The sequence below is a fragment of the Melospiza georgiana genome, chromosome 6, assembly GCF_028018845.1.
Source record: "Melospiza georgiana isolate bMelGeo1 chromosome 6, bMelGeo1.pri, whole genome shotgun sequence".
NCBI classification, from domain to species: domain Eukaryota; kingdom Metazoa; phylum Chordata; class Aves; order Passeriformes; family Passerellidae; genus Melospiza; species Melospiza georgiana.
This window is the reverse complement of record NC_080435.1, coordinates 2,003,328-2,029,371: the sequence shown is the minus strand read 5'-3', so window position 1 is coordinate 2,029,371 and position 26,044 is coordinate 2,003,328. Positions and strand designations below refer to the sequence as shown.

General features: G+C 40.2%; 1 protein-coding gene across 2 annotated transcripts in view; it reads left to right on the top strand.

The window, feature by feature from the left end:
* The first annotated feature begins 532 nt into the window (after positions 1–532).
* The window catches only part of DCAF5 (DDB1 and CUL4 associated factor 5), a 68,261-nt gene continuing 42,749 nt past the window's right edge, over positions 533–26,044 (top strand). The window contains exons 1-5 of one of the 2 annotated variants that reach the window (XM_058026003.1): positions 533–716; positions 10,224–10,367; positions 14,569–14,605; positions 17,028–17,167; positions 19,253–19,382. In XM_058026003.1, the coding sequence (XP_057881986.1) occupies positions 533–716; positions 10,224–10,367; positions 14,569–14,605; positions 17,028–17,167; positions 19,253–19,382 (635 nt within the window). Of the gene's footprint in view, positions 717–815; positions 881–10,223; positions 10,368–14,568; positions 14,606–17,027; positions 17,168–19,252; positions 19,383–26,044 lie in introns of those variants that run through there. The other variant, XM_058026004.1, reaches the window with a different exon arrangement.

The window sequence follows — 26,044 nt, the reverse complement described above, 5'->3', positions numbered from 1 at the left end:
GCGGCTCCTCCGAGAGACAGGCGCACCCGTTCCCCGGCAGCTCCTCCGAGTGGCGAACAGGTCCTTCCCCAAAAAGGTCCCCGGAGCGGCGAGTGTGTCCGGCCCCCTGGAAGTTCCCGCAGCGGGGAATGTGTCCTTGCCCCAGGAGGTCCTTGGAGTGGCGAACGTGTCCGTCTGTCCCCGGAGTGGCGAACGTTACCGTCCCCCCGCAGGGGCGAGGGTGTCCGTCCCCCGCGCCGCTCCAGCAGCGAGTTAACCGGCGGCGGCGCCACGCTAGAGCCGGGCCGGGAGGCGCGGGCTGCAGCTGAGGATCAGCTGCTGAGGGAAGCGGGGAGGAGCCAGCGGGATCAGGAAGCGGCGGAGTGTCTAACACCTCTCTGCCATGGCTGGCTAAAGAAAAATCATCATAACCATAACAAGGGGGGAAGCGGGGGAGGGGAGGCGGCGGCGGGGGAAGGGGCGGCGGGGGAAGGAGCGGCGGGGAGCGGCGCAGGCGGCAGCATGAGGAGGAGAGGCAGCCGGGGGGGGCAGCATGCGGTCGGTGGTGGGGTTCCTGTCCCAGCGGGGCTTGGAGGGGGACCCCCTGCTCACCCACGACTTCCAGCGAAGACGCCTGCGGGGCTGCAGGAACCTCTACAAGAAGGACCTCCTGGGCCACTTCGGCTGTGTCAATGCCATTGAATTCTCCAACAATGGAGGCCAGTGGCTGGTCTCAGGTAAAGCGAACGCTCCCGTCCCTCGCCCCCTCCCGCCACCCCCTCCCCAGGAAGCATCTTCCTCCCCGGCCGCCTCCCCTGCGGCCCGGGGGAGGGAAGCCGCGGCAGCGCTGCTCAGAGCCGTTTGCCAAATCCACCGGTGCCCGGGAATGATGTTTTCTCAAGTAGGGATCTAAAATGGTTGACAGGTTTTAAATTCTACTGTTATCGGGGGGGGAGCCCTGGTCAAAGTTTTTACGAGAGTGTTTCCCGGGCGCTGGGGGTGGGAGCTAGGGGTGCCCTTTTATTTGATGGCTCGCATGTCTTTCCTCTTAAAAGAGGATTTTCTTATTTTGGGGGGATGACGACGGGGGAGAAGAAGCATCCCCGCGGCGCTCATTGTGGGCACAGAGTGACATTTGTCAGCGCCGTGCCCCGGGCCGGGGGTCAGCAATCGCTGCCGGGGGCGGGCGGCGGCCCCGAGTTTGGCCGGGGGGGCTGCAGTACCGCTCGGCATCGGGCGGGAACAGGATCGGTTTGATCGGGGGACTGGTCACTTTGGGGCCACCCCCACCCCATCTTCTTTTGGGGGAGGGGAGTCGGGTTTTGTTTTGTTCCTCCTCCCTCCCCTTGCAGGGCGCGTTTGTGAAAGAGGGGGATATATTTGTGGTGATGGTTTTTGGCTTAAGGTCCCCTCTGTAGCCTGCCCGGGTCTGAGGGAGCCATAGGGGTGGGGGATGCTGTCAGGTAGGAGGGAGGCGAGGGCTTGACATCAGCTGCGACACCGAGGACGGGGAAAAGCTCTGCGCCCCCATCCAGGGAGGGGCTGCAGGGCTCGGCGGCCGGCTGACCGCCTCCCCCCACCCCAGCAGCGCTTGGTGCAGGTGCCTCTTCCTGCTTCCCCGCCTCCGGGCTCCGAGGGGCGGCAGGGGAAGGAGGCAACTTGAGGCCGGGGCCTGGCCGGGCGCTGCAGGCCGCGGTCTCCTCGGGCGGCTCTTAGCGACAGGCCGGGGAATCGCGGGCCGATCCCGCCCGCGGCGCCCCAGGGGCTCGGCCGCTCAGGGGTCGCGGCGCTCTTCTCCCGCCAAGCCCTCGGACCCCGCGCTCCTCTTCGAGGGGACAGAGACCTTCAAGCGGCGGGGAGGGACCTGCCGGCCCCGGAGGGACCGCTCGTATCGCGCCGCCCCGGGCAGGGCAGGGCAGGGCCGCCGAGCGCGGTGTCCATTGCAGGCCGCGGTCGGGGGGCGTTGTGTCCCGGCCGCCCCTCGCCCCCGGGGACAGCGGGCTGCAGGGAGCGGCCCCCCCTGCCCTGCTCTCCCGCGGCTGGGGCTGCCCACAGGGGCCGGGCGGCAGCAGGAAAGGCCCGATCCCCGTCATGTGGGGCAGCTGCCCTCGGGGGAATCGCAGAGGTCCTTGGCAGCTCTGTGCAGAGTGGTCTCGCTTGCCAGGGGGTTGCTGACCTGGTTATTAACCGAGGGCCTCGGTTTTGCCTGTCTACCTTGTGAGCAGCGACAGGCTACTGAGGAATGTGATGAGGGCATGGCTGAGCAGTGTACTGCCTTGCCGTGGTGTCTGGGCAGAGGTGAAGTGTATCACACAATGGTGTCAGTAATAACTTCAGAGAACATTCAATAAAAAGTTTTTGTGACTGGTTACTTTTAAGCAAGGGCAGAATAGAAACCCTGTATAAACATGGAGTGGAAGCTGATACAGTGAAACCTTCCTAAATTTAACATTCTTACCTGAAGAAACTTCAAGCATATTTCCAGTGATTTCAGTGAAGGATCTTAGTATTTCAGTTAGGGATTCTTTTATCTTTATGCACATGCTGCTTCTGAGATATGCATCCATTTAGCTTGTGAATATATGTGTGTATACATAGATACATACACACATATATATGTATATAAACATGAGTGTGTATTGGAAAGGGAATGATGATTCACCCATTCTGAAGTTCCCGATTGTCCCAGTTGTTATACTGGTTTGTACTGGTCCTTCTCCAGTAGAAAGTAGAGTGATGCATTTTTACTTATTAAGTGCTACAGAGAACTCAAGTGTGTCTGCTTTTTTTTTTTTTTTTCAAATTATTTTCCATAATAAGTGATGGAAACACCACTAGTATTTTCTGTTCTTCTTGCTCAAGAAGGCCTCAGGATATACTTTAGGTCTTGCCATATCATCAATGCACTTACCTATATTGACATCCATTCTTTAGGCATAAGCATAAACAGTCCAGGGCTGAAATGGACTTTTAAGAATTAATTTTGTTCACACTGCCTGAATCAAGGTAGTTGCAGTGAAAGAATGAAGGCAGAGTTCACATCTAGTGGATATCTAAAAAGTATATGTAAAAGGAAGGCTTTCAAGCAATGTTCAGTTTTCTATTTCCTAGCTTTTCATAGAGCTTCAGAATGTTCAAAGAGGGTAAGGTTGTCCTCCATATGCAGTATTTACATGGTGCTGGAGTTCTACCCTCCTAAAAAAAATAAATTACATGTGCTAGCAATACGCAACTTTGGGACAACCAAGAACAGATGTTCTTAAGTCTGACCTTCTACTGATGCCCTGAGAAAATGAAGAGCTCTAATTATGCTAACTTTCTTTTTAAAAAGTTTCATGCTATCCATGATGACCATAATATCTAGAATGCTTTATGGGCCATAGCAACAACATGCAGGTGCTTTGTGCTTCAGACAAAACCAAGAAATTAAAAGCCAAAATATTTCTGGATACTCTGTAAAATTGCACACCATTATAAGACTAAGCTTCATTAAAATTATACTCAAAACACTCCTCTTAATAAAGGCCATACTTGGTCCTGAAGCTCTGAGAAATAGCAACAGCAGGAAGAAAAGCAATGAGGAAAGGAGGGGTGTCAGCAGCCTCTGCTCTGAAGTTTTGTAGAATACTTGCTTCTAAAGACTTCCAAATACAGGTAAAGCCTTAGAATTGGTGGCATGAGGGTCTCTCATCCCTCCAAATAGTCAGCATAGAGAAGTAAGGATGAGCTGTTGGATGCTTCTAACTGCACGTATAACAGCTGAGAGATTCAACAGCTATATTGGAGTGCATGAAAAGGGAGAGTGCAAGCAGTCTTTTCAGTTATTCAGTCTTAAGTAATCTGTATATTCTTAAACCTAGAGAGTCTCCTTTGGCTGGTTGACTTGTTAACAACATAAACCTGGTTAGAGCTGTTTGAAGTTCAGCTGAGACAGTGCATTCATAGTGGCTGTACCAATGCCATTGAAATACTAGCCTGCATCCAAGTTAGTGCTGTTCTCATCACTTGGCTGGAATACTTTCCTTGGGTACGTGTCCCACTTGTTTGGGGTGTTTTTGTCATTTTTTTTTTTTAATGTGTCTCCCAGAAGCAAGTCTGTAATGCTAATGATTACTGTTTCAGTAAACAATTGAAACTGCTTAAACAGGGTTTGTTATTGCAGTTACAGATAACTTTCCTATTAGGATTTTTGAGAGAACTTTGGTGTGGACAAGCCTCAGCAGGCCCTCCAAAAGCATGTTTGAAACTTTTTAGTATCTTAACTTCTTGAAATTTTGTATTGGAAAGTACATGTTTAATAGTATTTATTTTTGTTCGTAACCATGTTTCAAAGTAAAAAAGTTGAGGTCCACAGAATGAATTGGAGGCCAGGCTAGAGGTTCTTTCTGTGCCTGTGTGACACCTCAACAGTGTCACTTTATAGAGGGGAGGAAGGGCAGAGATTAATGTTTTGGAACAGGGGTGCTAGAAGAAGGGACTGACATAAGGACAAGAATTTTTAAAAATTGAAATAATTGGAAAGAGAAGGTAGACACACAGGAGAAGATGTAGTGTCAAAAGCATTTAAAAAACTACCTGTAGAATGACACAAGGGAAGAGGAAAGCTTAACATGTAAAAAATGTCCAAGTGGGTTGAAATTGGTTAAAACTTGCTTCTGGATGGAGTTGAATGATTCTATTGGGCAAAACGTGTCTTTGCAACACTTTACATACTAGATAGTGTTTTTAACAGTTTGAGAAACGTGTGACTGTCCATGCATGGAAATTAAAATTACTGTGTAGTGGTATGCAAGCAACTGCTTCCCTCACATTTGCCAAGCATCTCCTGCAATTTGACTTCTTAAAACTCAGCTTTACTTGGTCTGTGTAATACTCTTCCATCCTTAGGTTTGGTGGATATGTTTTCCTGTTTGTTTATCTGACTGTCATTTTTCATGCCTGCTATCTTTTATAAACATGAGTATCTTTATCAGAGCCTCCCACTTTTTTTTTTTTTTCTTCATACTTTAAACTGCATGTTCAAGATAACTTCTGGGAAGTACTGTAATTTTCTCTTGGCTTTTTTCTTTTCCTCCTACCAGATAATGCAAAAGTAAATAGGTGCTCTAAGATCCTAAATTTCTGAGGGTGATAGAAAGTATTGGAAATGCATCTGTCCTTTAGTTTTTACATAAATCTGAAGGAACATGAGCCTAAAATGGGAATGAGGTGACTTTTGCCAAAGTTGTGGAGTTTTACTTCTGAATAAGGGGATTGAGTATCAAGTATGTTCTAAGGAGGAATGCTCTGATTTTTGTTTGTTTGTATGAAAAAGAATTCTGTGTGAGGAGGGATATTAAGTTCAGTTACTACATCATGTTTTAATTAATGTCTGAGAAATTATAAAATTTCTCAGGAAAGATAGGATCAGGCAGCAATAATTTCAGGAGATAGGAGTTGAAATTCAAGTTAATTAAGATACATTACATGGGGAAAAAATGTCATGTGTTTTGAGAGGGACAAGTACAACCCAAAGCATGGGAATAAAAATGGTTGACTCTACAAATACAGCATGGAGACTAGCCCATAGTCATGTAGAAAAGGATCCAAATGTATATACAAATGTATATTTATCACAACATAAGTATGATCAGACATGACAAAGCATGTGAAGTAACCCTGCTGTGGTGCTGTTGGGGCCTCAAATGGAGTGCTGTGCTCAGTTTTGGGCACTGTACTTTGAGAAAGATTTGCCCAAACTGAAAAAATTCAGAAGAGGGCATGAATAGTGATCAGATGCCTAGAAAAATGAAATGGTGAAAGAAAGGTCCATTTAGTCTGCAGAAAGAACAGCTGAGTAGAAATGCAGGTCCTGAGCTGCATAAAGGTGGTTTTAATTATTATTATGTGAAGTTGTAAATTCTTTTTTTTGTCTAGTGGGAATAGGATGAAGAAATGGTCTCAAATTGTAGGAAGAAAGATTTTTAGGATGCTGTTTGATCTTGCACTTTCTTTTCATCCTGCAACTCATTCACTTATTTCTCCTCTTCATTGTTTGCACTGTGGCACTTTTCGTAATTTAAAGCCTGAAACTGGTATAGTGGAAGCATCTGATCAGGGGGACAGAATAGGCAGGGAGAGGTTGTTTGTCTGTCTGCTGCTTTTCTGCCAGGTCAGCTTCTTTAGTTTACCCTGTGCATGGATGGCCGCTGAATCTGATGGAGGGGAAAGGAGCAGGAGCACATGGCAAGGGGGAGTGGGATTATATGTAATGTCAAACTGCACCCTCAGGCTTGGTATTATAATAGGCTAATCTGCCTAATGGCAAGGATAATGAAAAACTGAAATAGGCTGCCTGAGGAAGGTATGAAATCTACCTCAGCAGTGTTTTTCTAAGAGCAAACTAGAGACTTTTCTTCTGGCAATAATTCTGACGGAGCCTGGCCTTTTGCCTTTGGCCAAGGCCAACTAAGTGATCATCTTCTTGAAATACCATCCAGTCCAGTTTTCTGTGATTCATGCAACTTCTGAAGTAGATACAAGCAATAAGACTAATCTTTTATGTTATAATTTAGAAGTATTGCCCACTTGCCATGAAGGTTCCTTTAGCAGGTGGACCTGGTATATAGGAGATAAAGGGGTGTTGTGATCTTGAGCTTTGTGCACGATCAGCAAGGTTAATGCACTTAAAAACTGCAGTTTTTCAGTACTGACTGGTATGATTTTGAAGTGCTTCTGTTAGCACACAGGAGCTCAAGAGTGTTTCATGGGCTATGCAGATTCTGTTTGGACTAGATTTACCTCTGGCAAGGGTAGGCTCTGGCCCCCTTCAAACTATTCTAGGTCTAAAACGAGTAGATTTCTCTTACTGTGTCTCTGGTTTTGAAAGTTTCTACAGGTTTGACCCTGCTCCTGTAATGAGCACTGAAGTACTTGACTAATTAAATACTTTTAAATGTGGTTCCTTTCTGTAAAATAACTGTAGAATGGCATTGTGTAGTTCTTAGCTGGGTGACACAAACTTTTACTTTTCAAATTGTCAGTCATACAGTCCTAAAACCATTGTCAGTCATACAGTCCCAAACAGAAGCTGCAAAATAAGGTGAAATTGAAGCTATTTCCACATTATAGATGTTGAACTTACTGTTGCTGGCACTATGGACTGAAAAATTACAAATTCTCTGTGGACTTTCAATTTCCAGAAAATCCACATGTGGAGCCTTGCTAAGGTATTTGAACATGAAGCCATGTATCCAGATGTTCCAGATATGATCGTTGTCTATGCTCTATATTATTTTAAGAATGTTGCTTCCACTTCAGTTGTAGAGTTGATGAACATGCACAATAAATTCACCATAAATTGTGGGCACTTTAATTAACCTGCATTTGCCAATCTACTGCACAGAACAAATGCTGCAGACCTGAAGTTTCCTATAATTCTCAGACTTGTAACTTATGTTGCGTAATATGTACGTAGTTTGTGTCTGATGAATCATAGTTCCTTTCTACAGAGCATAACAACTATATATTCACATTTTCTTTACTTTCTCCCTGAACACCTGCCCATACATGTGCACCTTCCTCCTTTCTTCCCTCTTGTGGGAAGAGTCAGGTTTGGGTGATGGAGATTGCATTTGCTGGTTTCTGTCACTTGAGACTTGCCTTTTCTTAGGTATTATTTGTGTGTGACTTAACACAGATTGTTCTCTTGTGTGAGGATGTAGGGATTGCTGAAGTGTCTTGTTTGCCACAAATCCTCTGTGGCCCAACACATTGGGTAACTTTTTCTTTCTGGTGGAACTGCCCTTGAGTCAGAAGTATTTCTGGAATAGCTAAATTGGAATTAGAAGGGAACACACTTTCAACACAGTAATGTTATTATTTTGTTAAACTTTTATGTCTCAGTGGAATATGAGAGGAATAAAACTGAGGAGTGAGCAGGTGTAGAAGTTCCCAAAGACAATACATAGAGAATACATAGATGGAGGAGGGACAGCACTGCATGAGTGTGGAGAGCATTTAAAAGCTCCTAAGGTATGAAATGTGCCTCCACCAAAGTTTCATGGAAATCTAGGTGTCTGGTAGAGGGAGACATTTATATTCAATAGGAAAAGTAGTTTCCCAGGCAAACGCGTACTAAGGAACTTATAAAATAGTAGGTAGTGGCAACTTTTCACACTATCAAACACTTTTCTGCACAGGTTGCAAATTATCCTACTCCTACCATGCTGTATGTGTGCTGGGAATCACAGTAATGCTTGTTTTATATAGATAGCTTAATTATTTTATTTTTATCTGGACAGTGGTTGGTGGAAATGATTATGAGTTTACTGTTAAAGTGAGACACCAAGATGGCTATGCTGTTAGGCAGGAAGATGTGTAGACTTTTGCAGAGGTTTTGCAAATTAGTTTGCTATCGTAACAAATAACAACAATATGTTACTATGTTTTGCCCTGAAATGTCTTTTCCAGAAGGCAATAAATGAAGTCTGATAGAAGCAATGTTGGCATTCACCTGTGTTAAATGTTGCTTAAATATTTTTTCAGGGAGTGGTAGCATTATGACGTGGTGGTGGGCAGCTTTGGGAAGTAGTTATGTTCAGTGTGACAGTTACTTCTTGATCTTAACTTGAATATTGTGGTCATATGTTTCAACACTCATGTATTTCTATGTCTCCTTATTATAAACTCATCTGTAATCACTGGAGTGCAAATACAACTTTCTCTCCTATTTCTAGACAGAAAGGAATATAAGTTTCCAACTGTTTAGTTGACCATAAATTACTGTGAGATTTTTGGATCCATCAAATTTGACTCGTTCTTAGTAGCTATCAAATGCATCACAAATCTTTGTATCATGTACTCTTGTTTGATGTGTGAAGTACAAAATCAGGAGGAGGAATGCCCAATTTCATGGAGCATGGGTAATCATAACATGCTGCTGTACTGTCTATCAAAGTGTCATAAAATCTGTTAGGAGACTCAAAGGCTGAGAGACTGTTTACTTGTAGGATGTTTGACATAACTCAGTTCCACAGGAAAATTTCTTAATAGCAACATATGATGTGAAAATTCTGAGAAATCTGATTAACGGTAGTAATTAAATCTATTTATGCATTTACTTGTTTTGTAAGTAAAAAGCAGGCCAAGAAATTTTGGTTTGGGTTTTTTTTTTTTTTTTTTTTTTTTTTTTTTTCTTTTTCTTTTTGATGCCTTTGTCCTCTGGATAGCAGCTCAAAAGACTCTGAGTTCAGGCTTTTGCTTGTGCAAAGAATAAGTAAAATGCTTTGACTGCAATCAGCATGTTTCTGGTGTCACTTTTCAATTCTGATGCCATTCTCTTTCATTTGTTATAAAAGACAGATACAAAAAATATTTTGAGTCTGACTTGGAGAAACCTTATTCAGATTTTGCAGGTATTTAAAATTGCTGCTGAGAATGCTGACCAGTACAATAGTATCTTATTTTTTTTCTTTTACTAATAAATAATAACTTAATGTAGTTGAAGCACAGTCTAATATTTATTTCATATATACTGTTTGCCATACAGAGAAGGAAGCACTTAGAGCTCTGAACTGAGAACTGCATGTAGGCAAACAATTAGGAGTACAGCAAGATTAGGAGTAAAACAAGAGATTTGAACTTCCTTTCCAGGTACTCTCTTTGTCAGGATTTCACCTCAGAAATATCTGCCTTAACCTTTACAGGTCAGAAAACTGGTGTAACTGTGTGCTGAAGACTTCTGAATGCTTCAGTAATTTTTTTTTATCTTTTATCAGTCCTGAGGCAACCTATGCCATGATGGGTTTGCAAAGACTGCTGGAGGATATATAGTTGTCAGTGAAAGGGGGAAAAAGTTCATGTTTTATGAATAACACAAGCAATGCTGGCAACAAGGAGTTGGTGTAGAAGCATATGTGGATTTGGCATGTAATTCATCTACAGCTTGCCATGGAATTTTACATAGCAGTAAATTTCTGAGTTTCCAGGTTGCTATAGGTTGTCACTATGTGTTGGCAGAATAGCAACTGTTTAATTCAAACTTTTCCTGCTGATTGCTCTGTTGTCATTAATTTTAATTGAAAACCTGACTGCACGACATCTTAATGTAAATGTGTGCCTATATATCCAAAAAGGCATACATTTTTATGCTAATTAAGGTTTTAGCAAAGCTTTCTATGAATAGCTGCAGAGTTAAATCATTTGTCTATAATCAATTTACACATGGCTCAGGCAGTAATGTACATTTCCTTTATTTCTTCCAGGAGGGGATGACCGCCGAGTCTTACTTTGGCACATGGAAGAAGCCATCCACTCCAGAGTCAAACCAGTTCAGCTGAAAGGGGAGCATCACTCTAACATCTTCTGCCTAGCTTTTAACAGTGGCAATACAAAAGTGTTCTCTGGAGGTAAGGAAGGAAGTGCACCCCGATTTCACATGAATATGTATTGTGAATGCCTTGGAGTAGATGCCATGAGGGAGTGAGTGAGATCTTGCCCCACATGAGATCTGGAAGGTGTTCTTAATCAGCAATTGTAATTTTTTTGGGAACAGGGAATCCTTTAGCTAGCAGAACATTTTCAATTTGTCATGCGTTTTTTCAAACCCTGATGTAAGCTCATCCTGTCTCAAACCATCATCAGAATCCTGGGTCCAGTCTTCCTCTACTTGTGCTAAAGACTGTGGAAAACATTGTCTTTGTTACTCCCTCTTAACTGGACTAAGAGCAGACCCTGCATTCTCTCTGGCACCCAAGCCTGATGCTTAAAAATCTTTTCTGCTACTGTCTGATTTCAATGCACCCTTAGATGGCTCATGAAGGACTATTGCCATCTATTGGTGGCTGATATTTTCTTAGACCCCGTTTCAGTTCTTACTGGTAAGCCTCTGCCTTTTAGAGCTGCTGGCACATTGGGCTCTGATAACCTTTGATGCTCTCATTTCTTTTTAATATAAATCTACTTTTTAATAGAAAGTATAATTCGGTCTGAAAACTAAGGTAAGGGAAGTGGACATATACTTGTTCTGGGGAAATAGTTTCTGTAATTTAGGTCCATTTCACCACTTGATTTTTAAAGTGTTGTGAAAGGCAGGAAAATTGAATCGTGAAGAAAAAGGCACAAAAGTGTCAATGCAGTCGAGTGCCATTTTCTGCTGTACTTCATTTCCATGATCTAACATGGTCACAGAATAGGTGACAATTTGTATCTTTTGTCAGTATGTCCATTAGCATACAGCTAGACTTACTTTGGGTACTATGAGACTCCTGGGTCAAAGCCCTTCATTACCTTTTTGACTCAATATTTGTGAACTGTATCAATGCTAGAGATTGATTCTGAGTGCATGTGAATGGTGGAAGCTTCTCATCATTCAATGTTGTGTTAAAATTATAATATCCCTTAGGAAAAGACATGACAAAGCTTAAGCTGGTGTCAAATTTCAGGGATGAAATTATTCAGTTATACTTCTCAGGTGGAATAAACCCCTAGACTGTCAAATAGCGATGCCTATCTTCTTATTCTGGAGTCTGCTGTTTGTTTTATGAGAAAAATAGCAGTACATGCTGTCTTCAAGTGAATATATCTGCACAAGTGATTCCAAGGAATTCTGGGACAGAGTCTCTTACTTCAGTTTGAATTCAGACAAATGGAACCTTACATGAATATTCAAGGAATGAAGAGTGCCAAATCTTGCTTGACCAGCTGGAGTGGTATTTTTTCATGTCCAACTCAGCCCTCTGTCCATTGGGCTTTGCTGTCAGAGGCTGCTGTTTTCACAGGAAAGGCAGAAGAGTGTTGTGATTGTACCTTGTTACTGAAGTTAACACCTGCAGTTAAAGATTTATATAATTGGTTATGGTGGATTTTTGCTAAGGTGCCAGGTTAGATGAGCTGTGACAGCTGATGCACAGAGAAACTGGCCGTTCTCATATCTTTTTCCTCCTCCAGTTTGCATAAAAACACTGTGCCTCTGCCAGAAATTATTTCCATTGGAGGAGTCAGGAACTCTTGCATTTCCTCCATCAAGATTCAGTGAGCTCATCTGCAAGGGCTAAGAGTCTGACTCTTGGATCCCTTGTAAAGAGTCATTTTGCTGCATGGCTTAGATGTACCATCTGTTTTATCTCTGCTGGTAAAATGGGGCTAGCTATATTTATTCTCTCAATGATGTTCTGGGAGATTCTTAAAAAGTCTAAAAGAATTGTGGGTTCTAAGATCTACTGATTGTCACACAGTCACCCACACCTGAGTTTGGAGTTGTATTTAAATCATAGAAGTTGGAATACTTAAAAAATAATACTTAAAAACCCCCAAAACTAAAAATTGGCATATGTAAACTAGCACAAATCACATGGAATTCAATTTATTCTGTAAATAAATGACTGCCAATGATTAATGACTGAGGATCTGATGACCTTTCTCTAAAGCAAGTCTTGATAATAAAGGAGAAGGGATTTTCCACTTCAGTACAAATTGGATTGTATCCAAGGAATTTCAGAGCTCTTTGCTTTGAAGGAGCAAGCACCCCATGTAGCTATTACAAAAATGGAAGGCAGGAACTGAGTGGACAATGTTTTGCATGTAATCTCTGGAGGAAAAAACTGTCCCAGAAAAGTTCTCATCTCTGGAGAATTTTTTTGCCCTTCTCTGTCCACACACACTGAGAGTACATCAGCATTTGAAATGTGAGATCCCTTCCTAGTAAACTACATGGACTTTTTTTTTTTTTTTTTATTTGCACTTAATGTTAGGTATATGAAAAGCTGAAATTGACCTACAGGAAATTGAATTTGTTTTTTTAGTGCTTATATGATAGATATGGGGTTTTGGCCACCTTAATGTGCTCCTCTGTATGTGCTCTGTGGTATTTCACTCTTACAAGTGTAACTGAAGGCAATGGCAGATTCTTCCTGTCTTTCTGATTGTTATAACAGCAGTTATCAAAACAAGAGAGATTATAAATGACACAGTTGTGTACACAACTATGACCCAGTTAGTCTCAATGAAGAATGAATTCTTCAGTGTTAAAGTAAAAACAGTGTAAGTGGGAATCCCCCTCTGGGTTGAACAGCAGTGGTGTTTTCTACAGGGATGAATCCTTACCAGAAGCATCCAGTTTGTTGTTAGATTTTTGTCATCACTTTCTCCTCCCACACACAGAACAGAGGAAAACAGTGGTTATTCCACTCTCATTCTTTCTTTTCCATTTTGGAGCTTGTGATGGAAGGGAATTTGATCCCATGATGACTGGATGCCTGAAACCAAACAACTGGAATGATTCTTTTGTTCATACTGGATGGAGACTGAAGAGTGTCTGTTGGAGGAAGTTTTGTCATTGGAGAAACTGAGCTGTGTTTTTTGCTGGTGAAATATGTAGGCACTAGAGTAGTTTTACTAGGGATAAACAGTGTGTAATAATAGATAATGGGCAGTTCTAAATACAATTAATGACCAAAGGACCCTTGCACTTAAAGGACTTGTTTATTGTACCATGGAAAAGATGAGCTACTGCAGTAATCTAAGGCTGGCACAATTTTACTAGGAGCCTGGGCAAAGAGGAAATGGTTGTAGAAAATCTCATACCTCACTTGTCAAAGAGAAACTTTCTCATGTTTCTCTGTTGAGACAGAGTACAACCGAAATATGTATGAGACAAATGAAAATTAAGTCAATTGAACATTTAAGAATGTTCATAACATGAAATCTTGCTCCTTCTGAACCTCTGTCTTTAGTGTGCATTAGGAAAGCTTCACAACTACAAAGATATACAGAGCATAAAAATATGACTTTGCTTTCTGGTTATGGGGTTTTTTTCCTGAATTAAATATAAAAGTGTGTGTGTGTCCTTAAATATTTAAAAGAGGAGGTGCCAAATTTAGATAATGAAATATTCATCACATAGACTAAAAAAAAAAAATCTGTTGTTATAGCTTGAAAAACTATGCATGAGCTATTGGAATTACCTGGTGGCTGTGACCCTCAGCCTGTGCACATGGGGTTAGTTTCCATTGCATTCAATTGGTGTGATCAAAGTGACAAGATTGTCTGGTTACTTGGTTTTGGTTTTTTGTTTTGTTACAGAAAAAATTACATTGCCTGCCACGTTCATGCCTTCTCAATGGTTGCAAAACCCTGAGTGCTGGCAGTGTTATCTGGCAATATTTGATCTGGGAGCCATATGCATGTCATTTATGACATCCCTTTTCACTTTTCACACTCTTTTTATGGAGCATCCTTTGAGCAGGAAGAAAGATGTATTTTCATCAGTTTAAAGTCTTCTGTTGCTTTATGTAATGGTCTTTATTGCAAATCCCAAAACTTAAGCTCAAAGTGGACAAAGAATGATAAGTAACATATTGAAATAGAATTATTTGTTGAGCAGTGGCAGATGAAACAGGTTGGTGCATTTGGTCATGACTGGTGATATCACGTGGAACCTTTCATATAACTGAGCAGGGGTTAACCACGTAGCCACTGAGCTGGTCTTCTCTGTTTCAATATTGGTTTTGAAATTGTAAATTTTTTTTAAAAAGTGGTTTGGGGTTTTTTCACAATAATGCTTTTTAACCACTAGAACATGGTGTTAATTGCTTATATTTCTTTTTTCAGGCAATGATGAACAAGTTATACTCCATGATGTTGAAAGGTAAATACACTGTGTTTCCACTGCTTCAAGAACTCCTTTAATGTCAACTCACTGGAGGCATTTTCTGTTTTAAATTAATGGTTTAGGAGAACCATGTTTTAATACTGAAATTTGTTTTTTATTTATCTAAATTCATAACTGGAATGAAGTATTTCCTATCACCCCATTTTCTTTTTCAGCACCTGGGTTCTGTATTATTTTGACCTCAGGAAAGAGAATGATTATTAAATATATATGATCTCCTGTAGACAGCACAGTAGGTTCTGAGTAGATTATTCTGGCACATAAACAACTGTTGGCACATACAGACTTCTTGTTTCTCAACAGACTCACCTGACCTGTGTTTAAGATGGCTAGTGCTTGGCCCATCTAACTTCCTTTTTAAACTTTGGATGCAGCTGCCTGATTCCCCACACTGACATGCAGAATATTGCTTTTGGCACTTACTTTCTACCAAAACTGTAAAACAGCTGGGAATTGGGCTTTGTTGTGCTACATCAAGGTTAGGCTGTTATTCAAAGTATAATTAATACAGTAATGGTAATATATTGAATTGGACATCGTGTCTACTGAGCTTACTGCTTTTGAAGTAAAAAAACTTTAGAATTTTGGTCTGTGCTAATAACTTCTACAGATTTAAGTGTTGACCATTGATTTAACATGAACTCAACAAAATAAAGAAAAAGCAGGAAGAATATGTAAGAATGGAGGTATAAAACCTTACATTTCTTTGAGTTTCCTGAGTAACATAATATGGACTTAGTTCTGGATGTGTTTTTCCAAGCCCTTTGCATTGAATTGTTCAGTGTATACCTGCCTTCCATCCATCATGCCTCATGTCTCCATCTTGCATAAGTCTTACATGCAAGCTGGGCAAAAATAACTTTGTCTTCTGTTCTGATGGTTTCTCAGGAATATCATTGTTTAGGGTTTGGGATTTTTTTTTTTTTTGTTTTTGTTTATTTTTTTGGTTGGTTTGGTTGTTTTTGGTTGTGTTGGGGTTTTTTGTTTGGTTGTTTTTTGGTTTTTTTGTTGTTTTTAATGTTTTAGGCCTTTTGGAAAGGATGTTTTGTTTGGTTTTTTTTTGGGGGGGTGTATTTGGTTTTAGGAGAGTTTTTTTGTTTGGTGTTCTGTTTTTCTTGTTTTAATTAAGTGTAGAAATGTCAGTTTAAGAAGCTGGTGTTTGTTGTGTTCTGACTTTTTAGGATTCTACAAGATCTTTGTAATTTTTGCTTTTCTATATAATACATTTTTTCCTGCTGTGTCTTGTTTAGATGTTTTGACAAGTCTTTTTGATATGTGCATATTTTTAATGTGCTTTTGTTATCAGTTTTTTTTTTTTTTTTTAATATGCTAAGTCCAGTTGTAATCCATACAGAATTCCTTCCTCTAAGGCTATTTTGTATGATCTTTTAAAAGAAACCTTAGTAGACCAAATTCTGATTGATTTCTATGGAAAGTTAATCTCTTTTTCATGATAACACTTGATCTGTCAACTGCTTTTTTGTAACTTTAAATGGCTTTTTCTGTTACTGCTTTCTTCCCCTTTTTTATTAATGATCCCTGAGATAGAGTTAGTTGATCTGCTACTAGAAACATCATTTGCCATGTAAGCAAAATGCTGATTTTATGTGTGATCTCTTTGGTGCTGTTTCCATGAGATATAGGGATAGTATATATAGTTTTTTCCCTAAAGAAATAAAGGGGCTTTTTAAAGGAAATGAAGCAGTCCCAGAATCTTCTGATTTAGTATTTCAGTTTTTGACCTCTCCATACCACTATTCCAGCTTTTTAGATGAGCTGAAACATTGGGAAAAGACTGGAGAATGTGCTTTTTCTTTTTTAATAGCTGTGAAACAGCTGAAATCTAGATATACTTTTGGGGGAAATATTTTTATTTTGTTGTTTTTTTGCTGTTCTTTCTACATGGAAAAATCTATGTCTGGTCTATCCTGAAAAACTAAGAAAACTTACTGAAAAAGCCATCTGGAAAGTTGCTCTTATGTGAGCTTCAATTGAACTTTTGGACAAAACGAAAAGCTGTATTAAAGAATGAACTTCTGTCTTTTCCTTTTTACATTAAGTACTAAAATTTACTCCAGAGGTCCCAAGGCTTCTTTCCCTTTCCTATTACATCCTCCCAAACTTAAATCTAATGCATCATGTGTTCCGTAGCCTCTTGCAGTATAGGAAGTTTTTAATGTTTGGGTTTTATTTTGAGATTTTTTTTCCCCTCATAGCATGAAGTCACTGTACATGGGTATTTTGTTTGGTTTTTACTCTAATTAAACACAAGGGTCTTCTTATGAAATTACAGGAACTTTGTCACAAAGTATTACTAGGTAGATAAAGCAGTAAATGCTTTGCTTTCTAAAACAATAGCAAAAGAAGGAAGAATGACGATGTTGTGTCTCTCTTCCAGCACGGAGACCTTGGATGTGTTTGCCCATGAGGATGCAGTGTATGGCCTGTCAGTGAGCCCAGTAAATGACAACATCTTTGCCAGCTCATCAGATGATGGCCGGGTCCTGATCTGGGACATCCGAGAGTCTTCCCATGGAGGTGAGATCTCTAGAGGGAAAACAGAATTGATTTAGGCAGAATTCAGGTAAGGCAAGGAAGAGAAAAGTTATGTTTATCTGGGACAGTTGATACAGTGAGTCTTGGAGAAGGGTGAAAGTGAGGCATAATTCTTTTGGCCAGTGACTGGCAAGCCCTAGTCCTTACAGTTCTGTTATTACAATTGAGTACTTACAATTTTTATTAAAAATAGTGTTGAGCTGCTCCCTTCAGAAACATGTTCATACTCCAGTGTATAAGAGCTGCAATGAGCATAAGGAACAATAGAAAAGCAATCCCCCCACTTTTCATTAAAATGACTTAGTGCCTCATTAGTTTAGCTCCTGTAATTTCTCTTTGACAGGCTGAAAGGCAACTTTTGATATCTTAGAAGAAAACCGTGGTGCCAATCTATTTATAATAAAGGTAGGAAGGAAAGCACCATTAATTAGTGACTGATTAGTGAGTGATTTGACTAAGGAAATATACACAAATTTAAAGTTTATTTTAAAACCCAGCCCCTTTGGCAATCTGATGTTTGTCTCTCCACTCAGCTGATGTAGGTCTTTGCTTCTCAGTGGGGGCTGCCATTTTAATAACACAGCCTTTTATGTCCCAGCAGGATTCTGATTAGATGATGCAAACATAGAAGGTCAGTTTTGGTGTTAAACCTCATTTGGATCTGCTGGTCTGCCAGCAGCTTTCTAATTGAATTTCTAGCTGAATTTCTAAAGCCTTTGGGCAGACTGGCAGGAGAAAAGTTGGCTTCTTTTCTTGTTTTTACTTTTGACTTATGTCTATGAATAACACCACGAAGCTTAATCTGTGGTCAGAGACCTTTGTTTTCATCACTGCTAAAAAAACACTAGGAAGGAAAATGCCAGATGAAAAACTTGTAATAGAGCATGGAAGGAGCAGACAAGGAAATGTTAATTCAGACAAGTAAATGTTAATACTGTCTCATTTGCTTGATAGGCAGTGGTTTCAGAAGGTATTGGGAATTTGAGAGGGTTGCCTGTTTAACCATGTTCATATGTGGTAATGAGGGAAATGAGGAAAGAAAATCACATAGCTCTGGAGGTGCTTGTGGGGCTAAGGGTGCTGCACTGGTGGGTCAGACAGGGACAAGAACTGTCTCCCTAGCACGTGAGTGACACAGGAATTGCACCAAAGCAAACAGTGAATGGGAAAGTCTGGCCAAATCCCTGGCTCTAAACAGAGATTGATTCTGGTTTCTTGGTTGATTTAAAGAGTGGCAGCATGCCACAAAAGATACAAACAAGGAAGAGAATTAGACTGTGCTTAAAGCTGTAAAGCACACAGAAGCAGAGAGAAGGTAACAGAGTCAAGGCTTTTCCCCACTCTTCATGGACACAGTATTTTGATGGAATAAATAAGGCAGAATAGCAGCCCAAACACAGTCTTATGAGAGGGAGAGTCTGAGTGAGCATGTTTTCTACTCTGTGTGTGAACAGCAAGAGCTAACTGTTAACGTTTTCTTTATGCAAGAGGAGCACCCTTCTTGTCTGCTAGTGTAGCACTTAAGAGGTGGTAGGCTTCTTTTCCCCAGGGTTAGCAGCTTGCTTTAAGCTGAGTTTCAAACAAATTTATTTCACTTCTCGTAATATTATTCTCCCTTAGAAACAATTGCTGCTACATTTATGGTTTGGGTAATCAGCAAGGGCTGTGGAAACTCTCAGGGATATATTACTAGGAAGCTTTCAGAAGCTCCTCCATGTGTAGTCTTTATCAGATGAGCATTTGGTAATAAACCTTAAAAAGATGCAAGTATTTGATCTTTGAATAGCTAGTTTTAAACTCTGATAACCTTCCATAAAGAAAATGGTGTCTTGAAATTCAGTGTGTGTCCTTTTCCATATTTAGACAGAATTAATGTACACGTGGGTGGATTTTAAAACTTCAGGTTTTATATTGCTTTGGATGTGTCAGCTTGAGAAGTGGTTTGAACATGTCTCCATATCTTCAGATCTTGTTATGCTGTTTCCATATTCAGCTGCCAAACTCCTTGCATTGAACAGTTGAATGCATTGTTTGTTCTTATGTCTGAAATTTCAACTTTTTCAACAGAGCCCTTCTGCTTGGCACACTACCCATCAGCCTTTCACAGTGTGATGTTTAATCCAGTGGAACCCAGATTACTGGCTACTGCCAACTCTAAGGAAGGTGTGGGACTCTGGGATATTCGTAAACCTCAGAGGTATGATCTGGCTGACCTTGTTTTATGCTGTGTTATTTCTTTCCCTTGGGAGGTGATGGCATGCTGCTTCTTTTTTAATTTAAGTCAGTATATATGTTAGTAAGAAAAGATGCACAACAAAGTTAATAGCAGTGTTGTGTTGTTAATAAATTATTTTGCATAATTAATATTCTTCCTCATACTTTTGATCTAATTTGATTTAAAATTGGGCTAGATTTTCAGTGTTAATGTAAGTGATTTTTAAGGTAAGTCAAGGCTCCAAAGCTTGCTTGGCTTCACCACTGCAGACTAGCTTGGATTGCTGTGTCAAGTTCTCATCATTGTATTTAGCACTGTCTTGGTACTACTGGAAGAAGCTGTGGTGCCACTGCCTGCTTTACAGTTTGTTTTTCATGCCCAGCTCAGTTTTTATTGGCTGACTAGAAAGTGTGGTCAAGGCAGCTTTTTACTCAGTGCTTATGAGTTTAACATGGCTTCCTGAGAGATCCAGACATCTGTGTAACCATTTGGCTGTCTAATGTGCTTCCAGATATACACAGAATTAAAATTAAGTTAAGAGAATCAGGTTGCAGTTTGAAATATGGTTAGACTGGGTTCTAAAGTGGATGTATACAATGTCTGGTACCAGACTTTGGTATGCTTGAGAGATTAAGCCTTTTCAGTCTTTCAGATTGTGAATGTTCATTTTTCCATCGTAAAAATCTGTGGTGGGTTAAGTCTGGCTACATGCCAGCTGTAACATAAATGAATGCAGGTGTTAAGTCTGCTTTCAGCTATCATTTTTCTGGGACAGCCATTAGCTCTCCTCCTTTGCTTGATCAGAGATATGTCCAAAACACAGTGAGAAGGATGTATGCTTGCCTTGGGAAAAGAAAATGGCTCTAAATCACTCTGCTGCCACTGCAGATTTTTTCCCCATGAAACTCTCAGGAAAGAGGACTCTTCAGAATGATATGTGTCCTGCTAGTGGGCTGCCAAAGTCGGAGTCTCTCATATTTAAATAAATTATGCTGGATTTTTAGTCTATTTAAAGTAACAGAGCATTTGACAAAACTTCTACTTGTCTCTGTAGATCTAATTTGCTAATCTAGAAAGCTGGAATTTGTTTTTTAATGTATTTGTGGCCAATTCACTTTGTCATATGAGGAAAAAGAAATTAATTTTAGATCAGTAAAGATACAATCCTCATTCTGGTGAGGAAGTGGAAGCTAGAATTTACACATCTATCTGTGTATTTCAGTTTGTTACAGTCTTTTCTGGAGAAAATACACTTAATTATCAGGGAGTAAAACTAGTTCTTGTTAAAGATAAAGTAATCCACATAATGCTGTAAGTACTTGTGGTAGACTGCATAAAACTGAAGTTGGTATGTGTGGAAGTTTGTGAATATTTTCCATGTTTGTATTAATAATAAAGGATGCTGTAGTTGCAGGTAGGATCTGCCAAAAACACTTTGGTTGGTGAGTTTTATAGGAAGAATGGGTTAAAGAGCCTTGAAATTCTCCATAATCTAGGCATAAACAGGAAACTGCCTTTGTAAGCATGGCACTAGCACAGCAAAGGAAGGCTACTGCATCAGATGCTTTCCTCACTGTCAAAAAGGTCTGCTAATGGTAAAAGTTCTTGCTTCTCTACATGTTTGTTGCTCTCTTTTATATTGTCTTTGGTATCCAAGAGAATGTATTTCTTCCTGAAGTGTAGGAAGGATGAAGGAATAGAAGTTTTTGAGGGACATGATTTGAGGGACAAGTATTTATTTGATTGTTGAATCTTTGCTGGGATTGTCGAATAGCATAATGTATAAATAACTGAAGGGGGATAGGATATAGGAAGGTGAAGGTAGTGTAGAAAGTAATCTTACCCCTAAGGAGTTGCAGCTGGGTTAATTATTAGAGATTAGGAGCAGGCCTGGCTTTAACAGGCCACAGCTGTAGGCAATCAGAAGAGTGTTATAAAAGAGTGGGTTGGCTGGTTGAGAGGGAACTGGAGTTGCTTGGTTTCTGTGAGAAGAGGGAAGAGTCAGTGCTTAGAGGAGCTGCCTATGAGAAACATCAAGGAGGTATGGAACTCTTGTACTAACGAGGCAACAGTATGAAACCTTTGCAATATAATGACAACAAATAACAACGATAAAAAATTGCTACGTCTGTCTGTTTCTTCCCTAGTCTACTTTTTTTTATCTACATTACTGCATGTGATTTTCACCTGTGAGGGATTTTTATGCCTTAAGACATCAAGGGAAATTCTTCCAGTCCTTCGGTATTGATGTAGTCCATCATAACACTGAGGCCACTGTGGAAGATTTTCACTCCTATCATTCCACCCGTGGTGCCAATAGAAAGTACCAGATCATTTCAACTTTGCCTGCTTTGTCACGCTCTGTGGTAGTGCAGTTTTGATTAGAGGTTGAATGAGTAGAAAGAAGGGGAAGAAATTTAGATACTTTTACGTGTTTACTGTGGGTTGCCAAAATTTTAACTCCAGTGGGCCAGACTGGACCACAGCACTCTACCAATATGGGACATGGGAAATGGTTACGTGTAGTTAATAATTGGCTGCTGAAATAATGCTTTCTGTAAAACTCATGGCCCAGGCTACTGTCTGTTCTCAGATGGAGGCAGAGTTAGGTAATGCAGGCACTACTTTTTGCTTCATAACTGGAGGCTGCTCTGGGGAATTTTGCTGCTGCTTGTCTGCAAAATTCAGCAAGCGAGAAGCTTGAAATTGCAAAGACTAGCTGTTTGTGGCCAGTAGCAGTACTGTAGTTAGCAATACCTTGACATTGTAGTTAGCAATATTTTCACACAATACACATTGCAGCCAAGAGCACTGTGTGTGTTGAGGCTTTTTACAGAGATAGGTGAGGTTTGATAAAAATCACAGGAATTGGGGGGCCTTTACTCATTTGAGGGGATCAGGCTTGATGTTGAATATCTGATTTTAATCAGCAAAGACTTCTCGGAGGAAGTATAGTTTTTCTTTGATGCTGTTCAGCTTGATAATGGACTATCAGAAAAGGAGAGATTTGCTATTAACTTCTAAACTTGTGTGTCAGTCACTGGAATATGGCTAATTGTGTAGTTTTAAGCTAATAGCTCTACATTTTCAAAACATTGAATAGAGCAGTCATGTCCTTGTAGGTTAGAGAATTCAGATTTAGATTCCATTGCTTGACAGGAACAAATGAGCTTATTTATCCAGAAAATCTGAGGATTTTTACATGGCTCTTCTCCAATTGAGTTATGGCAGAATTTGTCTCAGCTTGCTGTTGTATGCCTCCAGCCAGGAAAATCGGTTTTGTCCACTTCTTTAGGCACCATTAAACACCCCTAAAAATTTTAAATTGAATACTTTTAGGGCTGGGAAAGAAGTCCTGATTTTGAGTAGATTTTATTAATGTACTGTGGAATTGGTTAACTGTCTAATAGGAAGCTGGGAGTGCTTTATGCTTGGCTGCCACAGTGAAGGAGGTGATTGAAAAGCCAGCATTTCTTGGCATGCATGGAGAAATTTAGAGACAGTTGCACAGTCTGAATTGTGGAAAGTTTAGCTCACTTCAAATAATCATAATTTGATTAGTCTTGCTGACTGAGTCAGGATACAGAGGCGGATTCATTTTGCTTTTTCCCAAAGTTCATTCACAGCTTGATATCTCTGCTGTCTCAGATTTAGTGCAGCAATTGAGATTCTCTCCTCCTATCCCAGTATACTAATAAGATCTGGATGTGGTGGATTGGCTCCTCAGAAGTAGCATATGAAGTGCTATAAATATAGAACTAATATAATTCTACAATTATAAGCTGACTAGGGAGTCTGGAAATCTTACTTTTCTATTTTTAGAATGTGTAAGTATTTCTATTCCTTCAGGTGGACGTTAAACTGAAACCATCTGTATTGTTTCTTCTTTAAAAAGAGTGCATTGAGAAGCTTTAAATGTGGTTTTGATTGAGGAGACTGCTGTAAGGCATTCACACCGCTAGATGGGGTCTGGAAGCTGTACCTTTTTAAAAGAAAGTTCAAGGGGGAGGTCTGTGCTTCTTAAAGTATTTACAATAAAATATGTATTAAAAATATGGTTACAGAATTGCTGGGGGGAACTCAGCAAGTTGGAGTACCTATATATCTCAAGCAAGAATGTGTAATTTCAGCTGTTGTTAGGTACTCATGTTCTCCCTTCTCTTTTTCCAGGCAGCTCCATGACCATCTCATTCTTTTTACTGAAATGAAAAGACTGTTTTTCCCTTAAGAAAATATTATCATTGTACCCTTAATGCTTTCTTTTCCTATGTTCCCTCTGACCCACCACTTACATCAACATATGTGTAAGTTTTTGAGATCAAAATTATATTGATTTGTCCTATTAATGACCATCACATGTCTTTAAACTGATCTTCATGCTGCAATAAGGCTGAGAATCTAGAGAAGCAAACTCCCAAGCTGTGGGCAAGGAACACATGTTGTTAGATATTAGTGAATTATCTAGTGATTAGCTCATTAAACAGTAAACAAAATATAGAGGTATAGAAATTCTTCCCTGTAGTAAACAAATTACGTTCAGGGGGCTCTTAAGAGAGGAGTCTTCTTAGCAGGTTTATGAATGTTGATCTTTCCAATGTGTGGATGACTTTGAAAGTGTGGCTGCACTGTGCTGCTGGTCTTGAACTGACCATATTTCCTCAAGCCTCTGTCTTGAAGAGAGCTTTTCTGCCAAGTGCTAATTACTAGGTGTTCAGCTTACTCATTGTACTGCAAGTAAACACAATCCAACTCTTAAACAATCTATGACATCCATAACTTCTGGTCCACGTGTATTGGAGATCATAGGTACTTTTGAAAACCCGGTTCTTGGCTCCTGATTGCTTTGACTGGTAGTTTATCTTACTTCATTGAGTTCCAGCCTTTCAAAGACCTGATGAGTATTACCTTTTTTTGGTTTTGTATCAGTGGTCTGGTAGCAAGAGGAAAATACAGTTGGACATAGAAATCTTGCTGGTGGTATTAGATTGATATGTAGCTGGAAAAGCTAGGCTTAAGGTTTAGGAGGCCCCTCTCAGTATCAAAATAGGAGTGGTAGCTACCAGAACTACAGGAAATTTGAGAGCAGTTCTTCATAGTTTAGTTAAATGCATGTCAAGTAGACCAGCTTTGCAAGAGAGGACTGAATATTACCTCTGAATAATGGCATGGTTAATTCTGTTAGGGTTTTGGTTTTGTTTTTTTGGTTTTTTTTTTTATAAGTGGATGTGCAAGGGAAAGGGAGATGAGTATTTGCAGCTCTGTCTGTACCACAGGTGATATTTGTAACCTGTTGCATACAGAGGACTTTAGAAAATCCCTGTGGTGATGTTGAAGGTATTCTAAGGTCATAAACACAGCATCATAACTGAGTACAAGTCCATAGATTGAGGTCTCCAGTTGGCTGCCAATTTTAGTTTCTAGGGTCATACCTTCAAGGTAGTTGATTCTTAGAGATCACACAAGAAGAACAGAGATGGCAGTTATTTTCTGAGTAATGCTCACCCATGTGCTGAATTTTTATCCTTTCTAGCTTTCCTTCCTGAGTTCACTCTACAAAGTAACTGTTGCCTTTTTTTATCTGTGTGTTACCAAGATGTCTGGTATGTTGGATGAAATACTGAGCTTCTGCAAGTGTGAGGGATCAGTATTGTTAGCGATTGTGTTGGGGACAGTAATTCAGGGACCAGACACAGGATTTGCTTCTGACAGTGAGCTTACCAAGGTTCAGAGCTCATTCCTTAAAAGCTAGTGCTGGTGAATTGGGAATTTTCTTCATGTAGAATCTGTAGGTGATATATGATGGCAGGAATAGTAATGAGGATATTTAAAATTTTACTTTGACTGTCTTACATTTTGACTTTTCATGTGAAGGAAAGAAGCTTCTGATTGTCATCACTTCCAGTGTGATTGCTTTGGGATTCCCTAAGTCCCTGCAGGTGGAACAGTTCACTACATCATTGAATTGGCAAATACCTGTTTCAATTATTTCAGTGCAATAGAAGCATGCTGCGTGTTTCTGTTTGGAGACCTTTGTCAGTCTTGCTCTGAGCAGAGCACTGTATTAAGGACTGCAGGAGAAATGTGTGTATCTTGGCAACCACTTGATCATTGTCAGGCTTATTATTTCTTTCTCTTCCTAGTAGAATAATTTGCTGTGATTTTTGACTGATTTGATGTTGCTTAAAGTAATTCATTTAGGCTACAGTTTAACAAATTTTAAATGCTGTTTTGGAACTTACCAATATGGGTCAACCATACCACCTCAAATAGATCAAATAACTATTTGTCTTCAGTTGCAGTTCAGAATAGAACTCATCCCACACATGTACCATCCTCATATGTTACACTTCTGTGCTACTGAGGCAGCTCAACTGATCAGTTTCTCAACCTAGAATTTAAAGACCTAACCAGATCCAACTTGGCATATTTGCCCCAAATTACACAGAACCTAAATGTAGACACTTTCCCTTCTTATTTGTGTTCCATTATTTCTCAAAAATTCCCTTTTGAACTTTTAGGAAGTGAACTGATTATTGCTTAAACTCATGGGATTGAATTTTTCCGGGAATCTTTAGGATGCGTTGAAAGAACATTTGAATAGTAATGACATCTGGGGGAGCAGTACTTTCTGGATGGCTTTTGGC